Source organism: Mastigoproctus giganteus, chromosome 11 (genome assembly GCF_048544385.1).
Source record: "Mastigoproctus giganteus isolate SK-2022 chromosome 11, ASM4854438v1, whole genome shotgun sequence".
NCBI classification, from domain to species: domain Eukaryota; kingdom Metazoa; phylum Arthropoda; class Arachnida; order Uropygi; family Thelyphonidae; genus Mastigoproctus; species Mastigoproctus giganteus.
This window is the reverse complement of record NC_143585.1, coordinates 158,004,543-158,018,145: the sequence shown is the minus strand read 5'-3', so window position 1 is coordinate 158,018,145 and position 13,603 is coordinate 158,004,543. Positions and strand designations below refer to the sequence as shown.

The 13,603-nt window shown below is 37.3% G+C and overlaps 1 protein-coding gene across 1 annotated transcript in view; it reads right to left on the bottom strand.

Annotated features, from left to right (window-relative positions):
• LOC150078531 (alpha-scruin-like) overlaps positions 1 to 13,603 on the bottom strand; it is a 153,318-nt gene that overhangs the window by 59,243 nt on the left and 80,472 nt on the right. Inside the window, exon 5 of the mRNA XM_090384599.1 lies at positions 3,716 to 3,907. Within this exon, the coding sequence (XP_090240725.1) occupies positions 3,716 to 3,907 (192 nt within the window). The remainder of the gene's footprint in view (positions 1 to 3,715; positions 3,908 to 13,603) is intronic.

Genomic DNA, 13,603 nt, shown 5'->3' with positions numbered 1-13,603 from the left:
ATCTACCATCACCCTCAGTGAGCGATCAGAGAGAAAACTGGATAACCAATTACTAAAAACAGTTGGCAAACCATAAGATGGAAGCTTGTTTAGAAGACCTTTTTGCCAAACACGATCAAAAGCCTTTGAGATGTCAAGAGCAACTACTTGTAGTTATCATAACTAGGAATATAAAGCTACTCTAGAAAATAAGTTAATATGCCAATTTAAGCTAATAAAACAGAAAAAACTTCTCTATTCCAGGAGAGAAAAAAATTTGCCTGCACAAGGCTACTCTCGTCCTCCTTGTTAGCCAGATCTGTGTGACTAGAAAACAGAAGCCAGCAGGAGTTGTGAATATTGAAATCACCAGGGAAAATTACCTCATTGTTAGGAAGGTTGGACTGAAGAAAGTCAAGTTTCAAAGAGTTTCAAAAGTTTAAAAGTTTCAAAGTCTGAGTTCCAAGTGATTGGTAGAGGTTGGAGAACAATAGAAGCAACGGATGAATTTGACAGAATGTGGTAGAGAGATTTTAAGTCAGAGATCAAAAAGAGGAGATTCAAAATTACTAAGTCGCTGAGAGGGAATATCAGAACAGACACATGCACAGGTGCCATCTTTGAAGCGAAAGGAATCATACAGTGAATAATTAGGACAACTGAGGTGAGCAGTGGTTGAATCAACCAATAACTGAGATTTTGCCAGAAAAAATACATGGGGTTTGGCAGACTATAAGTTGAAATGGACATCATTGAGATTAGAACTGAGATCATGTATATATGTGAAACGAAAGAGGAAGTGTTTCGGAGATTTAGATCTTTCTGCAGATAAGTTTGATCTATTAGTTTGACAATTCATGGTGTATCCAGCAGTAAGAAATGGTGGGTGGGTGGGGGTCTGGTGTATGAAGTAATTAAATTTTTGGATATGGCATACATATTGTAAGATTATACTCAGCTCCTCAACATAATGTGGCCTCGCCAGTGCCCCATATACAAACTATTCCGACTCCCTCCAGTCGCTATCTGGCAGAGTAGAGCCAGCAAGATTATACACTAGCAGATCTGGAAGCATCCTAGAGAGTTACCAACAGGTTTGGTCCAGTGTGCTAACTAGTGGGCGGCCTGCGAACACTGTTTTAGAGCTTTACCCTCGAAATATAAGGAAGATTGGATCTCGCTGTGATGTCCATTATAACCTCAAAAGACATCAATCGTACTGCGTGATGGAAGAGATGAGCGAGGGTTTACCGGAGCTTTACTCTGGAGACTAAAGATGGGTTCCACTACTTCAAGCCTCCAATAAGCAAGGTGGTGGTAATGCACCAGATGATTTAATAAAGGATTATCTGATGAGAGTAATCTATCACCTAGTATTGCCTGGCAACACAGAGCAGCAGCATTCCTCTGTGTGGTGTGTGGGCACCACACCTCAAACCCCAGTTATGTTGGTTCACACCTGGGTGGTCATCCACAGTGTGCTAGGTGCCGTATTTCAGGACTTGCATATGGGAGTTATACCCAGACTTAATAACAGTCCCACCATTGTGAAGGTGCAAGCAAAGGATTTGATCCGACAGACCAACCAGAGTTCGCTGAAACTGGATCCACTTGATTTGAGTGTCACCCGAATATCAGTTCCATCAATGTTTTAGACTCCCAGGTAGCAAGCACAGCTTGGCTTATCTGGACAAATGTCTGCAACATCCTCAAGTTGGAATAGGATATGTTTGGCCGTTCCTGCATTGGAACTATATTTCTTTTTTTAGGTTTGGGGTGCATCTGGCAATCGTATAAATCAAAGTTTGTCTCACTCAAAGTGTGCTCTTTTTGGCCTAGTTTACCAGCCTTGCCACGTGGAGGCATGTGCGATGCCACTTAGAGAACCAAGCAAAGAAGAGAGGGTTAGTATAAACTAAAAATAAAAAAAGGGTTAAAGAAAGGTGATTTTCTTTTCTAGGTTATAGTATTTGAATAGATGTATTTAATTCTAATATTCAAGAGTTAAAGACTCTTGAGTATTAGAAGACTCAGAGTGCGATACTTAATAGAAACCAAGAAAAACAAACTGTTAAATGTACCAGATAATCACTATGACAGGGGAGATCTCATTGAGGTGTTTAAAGCCTTGAATGGATTGAGCAAGCAGAATGTTAATGGCATTCTTCCACTTGCTGAGATTACACACATGAGGGGGCATAAATTTAAGCTGAGGAAGGATGATTGCAGGACAGATGTGTGGAAGTTTGCCTTCAGCGAGTGGGTGGGTGATTGATGGAACAGACTTCCATCTGTTATTGTGGAAGTGGATGAGTCAAATAAATTCAAGGAAGAACTAGCGAAATTCTTGGAGGGTATACAGATGGGTGAACTGTGTAGTTTTTTTTTTTGACTTATGCTTGCTTTCTTGCATCATTTGCCATTACTGCTATTTGAAATCCTATGGAAGTGATAATATGAAGCCTTCATTAAAATCCGTATGCTCAGAAAAATGAAGAAATAAAATGAAACACAGTAAAGCACATACTATCATTAATGATCCTAAACTAAAATCCTTAACCTCTACATTAAAAACATTAAAACCTTCAAACCAGCAAAACCTTTTAAAAACTGAACTTAATACAAATGTACTGAAAATTACTTAAAACTATCAGTAAACTGTAAAAAATATATAAAAAATGAATATATGAGGTAATTGATAATTACCTCATATATTTATGAGGTGATTGATAATTTAATGAAATGACGTGAACATAAAATATACTCTGAAGTTGAATACTAAACTTTTCACCCCTAGCCATTCTAGAGCAGCCCAGATGGATGAAAAATAAAAAAAAAAAAAAAACAGTATATGTAGACCAAAAGGCTGCAAATGCCAGTTCCCAAAGGTTCACATGTGTTCTGGGCCTATAAAAGCAGAAATTTTTGCTAGGTCCCAATGAACAACAAGCTTTCCTTTATTGCCTCTGTAAGATTTCCGTGTATAAGGTCAATGACAGGTTGTGATCTATAACTATTGCGAGAAGGAATCACTTCATATTTTCTGATAAGTTCATTAATTCACCATTTTGTTTGGTAAATTATTTTTTCTTTAAGTATTTTGTAGGTGTGTTTTTCAAAAGGTGAGTGATGTAATGATATTTTCTAGGAGTATTTTTCAAAAGGAGAGTCATCTAATGTGATATTTTTCTCATATTATATAGTGCTTTGGCTTGAATTTTCCTCCAACTAATTTTGTAGAATTTGTTTGGAATAGCAGTTTTTCTCTGAAGAAATAATCATGCCCTGATGAGTACAGATGATTACTTCTCACTTTTTCTTTCCTTCTGTATTCAGAAGAGTACAAATTCTGATTTTGAGAGTGCCCAATTAGAGTTCTAACTTTCATTTCCTTCTTTGTATATTCTCTCTACTTCTCTTATCAGGAGCAACCTTCTTCAAAAATTCAATTAGAGAGTTAACAAGTGAAACAACCAGTAAGATCCAAAGACCAGTTGGGAAAATATATTACTAACAGCCATTCCACAGTAATGTGGAATGGCTGTTAATCACTTTCAGTGCAGTAGACTCATTGATCCAACCATTTTAATAATCGGTAACCTACTGTACTGAGAGAGAGAGAGAGAGAGAGAGAGAGAGAGAGAGAGAGAGAGAGAGAGAGAGATAACATTGGCAATACTAAATATCTACTATGTAAGTGAACTGCATTAACTGTATTAATGTTCAATAACCATACCTATCATGAGATGGATCATAGGACAGGGTACTGGCCAAAACTGGTGCTGATTCATCCCCACCAATACCACCAAGGCACCAGATTACACTCTCAAACACGGCACAAGCCATACCCATTCGAGAAGTGGGCATTGGCCTGAGTAATCTCCATGTATCTTCATCAGGTATGTATTCTTCTAGAGATGCAACTAATCTGAAATATCATTAAAGTTATAAAAGCTTCCTGTATAAATATTGCTGTACTGAAAACTATTTTTAATATATTTATGAACACAGTTAAATTTTTTCGTTTAAAACTAAGTAAAATTACATGAATGCACTTTAAGCAATAAATGATTTTGAAAAGTATGACTCTCAAATAAGTTATCCAATAGCAATAACAAACCAAAGGTGCATTAAATTTCATATACAAAAAATTACATATGAGTGAATTGGCAGAAACAAAAGAATGCAAATAATTTGTTTTGAAAGAATAATTTTTTTGATTTTTTATAACGAATAATGTGAAACATGAATGTAACTAACCACATAAATTATTATAAAATGAAGTTTATTCTGTTAATCATTCATATAATAGAATTATTTAATTAGGAAAATCACCATTAGTATTAAAAAACATAGGACAGGGAAGCCATAGACCTTTGTTGCACCAGCCAAAAAATAATAACAAAAAAATAAAATAATAAAATAGCTGAATAAATAAAATAATTTAAAAATAAAATAAATAGTTGAATTAATTAAAAGTTAAATAAAAAAAGAGAAAAACCTACCTATGTGTTCCAACCTGACATAGATATCCTGTGGATTTCTGAATTTACCCAAGTTGTTGGCTATCCATCAACTACACATAGAGGTATAATTATTTCATTAGTTAACAACTCACTAGCCAAAAGAAAACTTCCCATGATTCTAGTCTAAACGTATTCCCTCATAATTCAAATTTATGGCTCTAGATCAGAATCATTCATAACAGTAAACATTTCACCATAATTTAACCAGCTCAGAACTGCCCACAATTGGATTCCCTCTACTGCACCTCGTTACCAAGCGCTGTAGCCCATATATTTGAAGTCTTCCCTTATATGGGAGTCATTTTTCAGATCTCATTGAGCTGGTTGTTTATCTCTGGACCCTGTCAAGGTGCTGGATTTCTTTTTTCAGGTGTGGACTCCATACATAGACACAGCACACCAAGTGTGGTCTTAAAATTGCCTTATATAGAAGGATTGTAACCCCCCTCTTATCTGCGGAATTATACTACTTCCTCTTATAGACTGAAATTATGACCTAACTTTATAAGCAAATCACCAAATGGACAAGAAGGGTTCTGTCTGTTGCCAGTCTACTATGCACTTCATGTCCATCTATATTCGAACCCCAATATGTATTTCCTCCTTTACACTTTTTAATTCCTCCCACAAAATATATGATAAGGCTTTGCATTCTACTGCATTAAAATATAGCTGACATTTTCTGACCATCCCTGAAGCCTATCCAAGTTCTGAAGGAGCAGTGAATGGTGCTGATTATTAATGCTCTCCCAATCTTTACATCTTATGAAAAATTTAAAATCACAGCCTCTAACCCTCCGTCAATGTCATTTAAGAAAACGAAACATGAGTGGCCCCTCAACTGATCCTTAAAGGACACCTCACTTCTAATATTATCCCAGTCTGAAAATCACTACTCTGCATACTATCCTGCAGCCAACCAGCAATCAATCAAAGAATCTTACCCATAATCTTAACATTTTCCACCTTATAGCAACCTCTGTGCAGGATTGAGTCATACATTTTGCTAAAAAGCAAATAAACAATATCAAAAATTTATAAAAATATTATTATTATTTCCTAAATGAAGCTCATGGAAAATATTTCTTTTTGAAAGCATGCCCATGAGCTGCATGTAGGAAAATATTATTTCCTATATGTAGCTCATGGGCAATGCTTTCAAAATAGCAAAATAAATTAGTAAAAGTTAGGAAATAATATTCCTTTTAAAAACCATGCTGTATTTTCTTCAGACTATTATTTCTATTTATATGCTCCTGTACTATACTTGTGAAGTCAGATTAACCAGCTTTAGTTAAAGACTTCACTCCCAGCCTTTATGTATTGGTGATACACTGGCACTTCTTCAGTCCAAAGGAATTTCATTGTCCAAAGATGTCCTCTTAACAAATTTTAATGGTTCAATGCATTCTCTCACTTAATTTGTCAAAAATCGAATTATTACAATCAAGTCCAAGTTTTATATGCTCCTGTACTATACTTGTGAAGTCAGATTAACCAGCTTTAGTTAAAGACTTCACTCCCAGCCTTTATGTATTGGTGATACACTGGCACTTCTCCAGTCCAAAGGAATTTCATTGTCCAAAGATGTCCTCTTAACAAATTTTAATGGTTCAATGCATTCTCTCACTTAATTTGTCAAAAATCGAATTATTACAATCAAGTCCAAGAGCTTTACTTGACTTTATACTTGAAAATTTGTCAAATAAAATAAATCTATAATTTAAATATTGCTAATTTTGATACTGATGCTCAGCTTCAATTAAACACATTTAGCATTAGTAGAGGCATATGATGCAAGAATGAGAGTTTATGCAGCATCAGCCAAAAAAAGAAAAAAAAACCACCCCCATTTCACCCCTCCGTTCGTTCGAAATACCTGTCCAGCTGAGCCTTAAATTTATTCTGGCTATCAACTTCCACAACAAGGGATAGAAGTCTGTTCCACCAACCAACTACCCACTGGCTAAAGGCAAATTTCCACGCATTTATCCTACATCTGTCTTTCCTCAATTTGAATTTATGCCCTCTTAGGTGATTATTCTGAGCAAGAGGAAGAATCCCATTGACATTGAGCATGCTCAAACCATTCAAGGCTTTATGTAACCTCCTTTGTAACTTGATTACAGACTAACTTATACAATCTTCATAAGCTTCTCTGTCACCTGATAATTCATATGCATCCCATCCATTTTTATTTTCTGCCACGAGTCTCATTAGTTCATCTGACATCCATTTAGACCTAAACCATGAACAGTATTTGTTAAGTTGTAATTTGTTAATCTGCTGTAATATGTTCTTTTCTTTTTATATTCATGAAAAACTTCTTGTCCTACTGATTTCTAACACTCAGCTTCTGCTAGCTTAACCTTTTCTGTGGTATTATTATCAACTTGTAGCACTGATAATTTTAGCCTTCTATATTTTTCAGTGCTCTGTGATTCCCATGTCATAGTTAAAATAAGTAAAGTCCTTGCTCATTTTCTTAGCATCCTCAGCCAAAGATTTCTCATAATCTGTCTTTGCTTGCCTAACCTCCTTTGTAACTTGATTACAGACTAACTTATACAATCTCCATAAGCTTCTCTGTCGCCTGATAATTCATATGCATCCCATATTTCAATGCCTATTACAGGCAGAAGAACTCACATCCAACCCAAGACCACCGAACCAAGTCGGTATATCGTCTGCCTACATTCCCTATTATCCAGGCATGTCAGGACGGATCTCGAAGGTCCTTAGAAGTTACAACATCAAATGTGTGCAATTACCCTGCAGGAACCTACGTTCACTTGTCTCCAGCGTGAAGACCCCTGTCACACCTGTCTTACGCAGCAATGTGGTATATCGCATCACCTGTAGAGACTGTAACAGTTGCCATATAGGAGAAACATCAAGGCGTCTCCAGGATCACCTCATGGAACACGACAGAGCAATTCGGCTTGCCGAAACTGACCAGTCCGCGGTCGCGGAACATTTTTGGGCCACCAACCACGATCTTGACCCCAAACGAGACTTTGAAATAGTAGACCACTCACAACACTTTCGCCACCGCCTATGGCTAGAGTCACTCAACGTAGTAAACAATCCAAAGGCATTAAATCGCCAGAAAGGCATACGTCTTACATCCCATCCTAGAGACAACCGTTTTATTGCTGGATGATCAGTGGTGTAGAAAGCAGTGCACATCCGTGCAACAACAATGACGCATGATTAACGTGCCTCACTCAGCTCGCTGTATTTTTGTATTTAATTTGTCAGTTGACAAAGAGACACGCATCTCAAAAGCTACTGATTTTATTAGTATATATTTGTATTAAACTGGATTATAACTAACTTACGTGTATATTATAAATGGAACTCGTGGATAATACTCGATACTGAGAAATATATATAGCGTTATAACTGTGTCGGGATACAAGTTTAGGGTTATAATTTTGTAATGAAATTGAAATTTTATTGAAATTAAATCAAAATCATGACTCAGACCAGAGCAGCAAAGCAAAAGGCTCAAGCGAATGGTAGTGCGGTGGATCAGGGGAGAACTGAGGGGGGCAGTTGCCCTCTGAATCAGCTTTTTAAAATGCACTGCTTGCATGATCTTTGTGGAGCAATCGGGTACGGGACATGATAGTGCCATGGGGGATGTCTTTGTGTGTGCATGCGATGTAAGGGGTGTAAGGAAATCAGGCGCCAACTCAGTGTTGTTATGGGCCTATATGAGACCTTGAAGGACAGGGTGGATGCCCTCGAAGGATCTAAATTGATGGGCCCATCAAGCTCTCAGCTCCCCACATCAATGCCAGAGTTTGAACTTGGTCATCACGCAACACAGCGACAACCCTCAAGGCAGAATGTGCTGGTCCCACAGAAACTAGTTGTTGGTAAATCTATTGTCAGGAAAATGGGGAACATGCTTTGTAAAAAGGATAGGTGGAACAGGACCAAGGCATGTCTGCCAGGGGCAAAGATTGACGATGTTGTAGAGCAGATATCATCTTTTAAGGGCACAAAAGGTTGATATAGTTGTACACGTTGACACTAATGATATTAAGAGTATTAATATCGTTAGTATTAGTAATGATATTACGAGACAGGCAGAATAATTTAACAAGTACAGGTCACTGTTGAAAAAAAGCCGTGAATTAGGGTTGAATTTGAAAGTGTCTGCAATTCTGCCCAGACACGATAGGAGGGAGTATATGATGAGAGCCTTGTCGATCAATTCGGCCCTGGAAAGATTGTGCAAGGCTCAAGGGGTAGAATTTTTTTCAGCCTGGACTGTACTTGTTAACAGGAGAGATTGCTTCTACAGGGATGGGATACACTTAAATAGAAAGGGTGCAAGTATATTTGCTGATGCTATCGAGGCAGTGTTATGCGGGTCGGAAAACTGCTAGCTTGGGTGGGAGATACAAGGACTAATAGATTAACAGTAGCCACTGGCAGAGGTGAAAGTGATTCTTGCACTGCTTCTATTGCAATGAGCAGCAGCCTGGAAAACAAGATGCAGGATATTTCAGAGACTGCTGGGAATCATTGCGGTACAAGTAAACACAATTGGTTTGTGTTAGGGTAGCTAAGAATAGGAACAGGTGCATGTATACTTGCTTGTACACCAATGCTAGGAGTTTGGTAAATAAATTTGATGAATTTGAGGTATTGCTCAAAACATCATAGGCAGATATTGTTGGGATATCAGAGACGTGGTATCACACAGATGGAATGCAGAACTGGAATTTGGGGAGTACAATGTGTACAGAAAGGATAGAGAGGATAGGAAGGGAGGAGGGGTTATGCCATTAGTTAAGAAACATAAAATCCAAGAAGTGAAGCCAGTTGGCATCGCTGGAGAGTGCAGTGTCAAGTCAGTTTGGTGTGACATAAGCATTGGAAGATCAAAATTAAGAGTAGGAGTGTGCTATAGGCCTAATGACTCTGATGAGTATAAGAAGAAACTGTACGGGGAAATGGAGTGGGCCAGTAAATCAGAGTCTTATAATGGGAGATTTTAGCTTCCCAGATATTGACTGGAATTTGTGGTTTGGTCACTCACACACTAACAAGGCTTTTGTGGATTTATTGGATGATTGTTTTCTACATCAGCATATTTGGGAGGCAACTGGGGGGAGTAATACTCTTGATCTGATTATCAGTACTGATTCTTCAAGCATTAAGAATCGGCAGATAAAGGAACTACTACGTGGCAGTGATCACAGTGTGCTGAAGTGGGATTTACTCAAAGAGGTAACTACCATCAGGAGTAAAGGGAAGGGTTTTTGCTTTCGTAGAGGCGACAACGACGATATCAGACAGTATTTAAATTCTTTACAGTGGGACCAACAGATGATGTTATCAACAGCAAATTCAAAATGGGAAGCATTCAAAGAATTTATCTTGGAAACTACTAGGCTTTACATACCAACTAAGAAATATTGTTCAAGGTTTAGGCCTAAATGAATGTCAGATGAATTAATGAGACACATGGCAGAGAAGAAAAATGCATGGGATACATATCAATTAATGGGTAACATGGAAGCCTATGATAGATATAAGATGGTCTGTAACCAAATCACAAAGGAGATTAGGCAGGCATAGGCAGATTGTGAGAAATCTTTGGCAAAGGATGCAAAGAAAAACAGAAAAGAGTTCTTTACCTATGTAAACTCTAGAAGGAAAGGGATGAATCAGATTGGTCCACTGGATATTAATGGTTCAACAGTTGAGGATCCTGCTCAGGTGGCTAACAAACTAAACGAGTATTTTGCATCTACATTCACACATGAGGAGTGTATTCAGGAAGGGGAATGCCACAGGTGAATTAAACTCTGGCAGTGAGCTAGATGATTTTGTAATAACTGAGAGGAAAGTGGAGGAGAAATTGTTGAGGATAAACATAAAAAAAAAGGCACCTGGGGTGGATGGGATCTATCCAGTTATATTAAAGGAGGCAGCAAAGGAAGTAAGCAAACCGTTAGCCATAATTATCAGAGCTTCCTTGGACTCAGGGGAGGTACCCATAGACTGGAGATGTGCAAATGTGACCTCAATTCACAAAGAAGAATCAAAGGCTGACAAAAGTAATTATAGACCTGTGAGTTCCAGGAAAATTAATGAAGGCACTGGTTAAAGAAGCACTGCAAGATCATCTAGACAAGACTTCAGTTATAGCTTGGACACAGCATGGTTTTGTTAAGGGAAAGTCTTGCCTGACCAATTTGATTGGATACTATGATACCATCACAAAAGAACTGGATGCAGGGAATAACTTTGATATTATATATTTGGATCTTAGAAAGGCTTTTGATACTGTTGCACATGGAACAGTATCAAACTTTACACTTCTCAATGTTAAACTTCATTTACCACCTCTCAGCCCATCTGCTGGAAGACTGCTGCACAAATTGGAGCAGTGTGGCATTTGAGGCAAAATTGCTGCTATGGATAAAAGGATGGTTGAGGGGGAGAAGACAGAGAGAGTGGTAATCAATGGACACTGCTCATCGTGGGCTAATGTTATTAGTGGAGTCCCTCAGGGTTCAGTGTTGGGTCCATTAATGTTTTCTGCATTTATAAATGATACTGATGATGGTATATCAAGCTTAATGTACAAGTTTGAAGACAATACAAAGGTCTGCAGGGTTGTTAAGGACACTAATGACACTATGCTACTGCAACAGGATCTGGAAAGGTTGAGCAGATGGGCTGAGAGGTGGTAAATGAAGTTTAACATTGAGAAGTGTAAAGTACTACATATGGGAAACAGCAACCCCAGAGCAACCTAACAACTCTGTGGTACTACACTGACAGTGGTAGAGCATGAAAAGGACCTGGGGGTAATTGTGCAGGCAGATATGAAGTTCTCTGAGCAGTGCAGACAGGCTGCAAGAGTAGCTCATATTGTCTTGTCAATGATATACAGCAATTTTTCTAGCAGGGATAAAGAGGTGATTATTCCCTTGTATAAGGCAATGGTAAGGCAACACCTTGAGTACTGTATACAGGTCTGGAGGCCTCATTTCAATAAGGATGTAGAGCTGCTGGAACGACTACAGAGGAGGGTAACAAGATTAGTGAATGGAACAAAGGGTTGCTCTTATGAAGAAAGGCTTAAGTTTTGCAAATTACAGTGTCTGGAGACTAGCCACCGGCGAGGTGATCTGATAGAGGTGTATAAAGCCTTGAACGGTTTGAGCATGCTCAATGCCGATGGGATTCTTCCTCTTGCTCAGAATAAACATCTGAGAGGGCATAAATTCAGATTGAGGAAAGACAGATGTAGGATAGATATGCGGAAATTTGCCTTTAGCCAGCAGGTAGTTGGTTGGTGGAACAGACTTCCATCCCTTGTGGAAGTTGATAGCCTAAATAAATTTAAGGCTCAGCTGGACAGGTATTTCGAATGAACGGAGGGATGAAAGGGAAGTGGTTTTTTTTTTTTTTTTTTTTTTTGGCTGATGCTGCATAAGCTTGCTTTCTTGCATCATATGCCTCTACTAATAATGCTAATGCTAATAATGTCTAGTATATGTTGTCTAGTATATGTCTAATATATGTTGAGCTAAAGACATGTCTTTAGCTCAACATATCCAATTTTTGATTTCAAAATTGAATATATAAGGTTGTTGTTGAATTGGTTTTCTGTTTTCATCAGATATTTAAAATAGTGAATGTCATTCCACAAAGGATCAAAGTTCAAGTTTAGAGAAGAGGAGATTATGTTTATGTCATCTTCTGTTAGTTTTCAGAAAGTTTCAATGAATCAAATTTTGCAGTAACATTGATGATTGACATTGTTTTGTCATTTAAATGGCCCTTCATTTGAGTGACCATGGTATCAGCATATTTTTTTGCCATTTTGTAAATTGTACTAATATCTTCATTTGGAACAATTGGTTGAATATGATGAAAGTTTGAAGCATTTTATGATAATTTTTACAAATTGTACTTTCTCGGTTTTGTTTGATGCAATCTGACGATATACTGTATTTTCTAAATGTTGTATTGTCGAGTTGATAAGCATTGGCAGTGAATTGGCAAGTGGAGCTCTTCCTTTTGTATAACTGTAACAAATTCAAATTGAAACAGCAAATAATTCTTCATGCATGATGCAGAGATTAATTAAAAAGCTAGATTTTTCTAATTTCAATAAAATCCCACCGGTCAGTGAGACAAAAGATTGGCTTGTCTTTGTGAATAGGTTCACGTCATCATGAAGCTACTATAACACAACTTCACTGCATTAATCAATCGGAAATTGCTCAGCCAACAAACTTCAATCGTTTCAGGAATTTTTAATCATTCTTCTCTTTCTTGGTGATTCCTCTCTCTTGCTCTCTCTCTAATAGTGGCTCTTCCAGGATAGATTGTACATCATGTAATACTCTCTCAAGTTTCAGTGATTTATGAATTTAGTTATAGATGTCTTTTATAATGTGTAACACATGTTTGATGGTTGGATATTTATTTTTTGCATTAGTTAATGCAAATGAAAGTGTGTGTGCTTGGCAATGAATGCATGGTATTTCTCGTGCCGCTTCAGAAAGTTTCCTCCGAATTCTATTAATATTCACAGAAAACTCTTCAGCACCATCAAAGGCACAGGCTAGTAAATATTTTAAGTCAATGTCTCTCTCTCTGTTGAAATTCTCTCGCAATAGTTTGAGCTATCGTTTCTGAATCTGTACTGTCGAGAATATAGAAAAATTTACCTGATATTATTTCCGTCATCCAAAACATGTTAAGATAGTAATTTCAGTTATATTATTGATATTTGTTGACCATTAAAGAGAAGTATTTAATTTTAATGTTCTTTACATCATGCTTATTGAGTACTTCAGCAATACATGAATGAAATTCGGATCCCGTTGCTTTAATGATATATGTTGAATGATTGGTTTGCTCTTCTAACTAGGCATTTAGGGTTTCATCCCATTTAAAGTATTACTTGTTTAATTAAAGTTCATGTTTTGTTGTGTGACGTATTTATTCTTTAGCCAAAAAATATAAACCCTGAATTAAAGTACACAGAGATTTTTGGTTATCACATTTGTTTTTCGCTTTTATTAATTAGCACAGAATGAATTGGTTTATGAAAT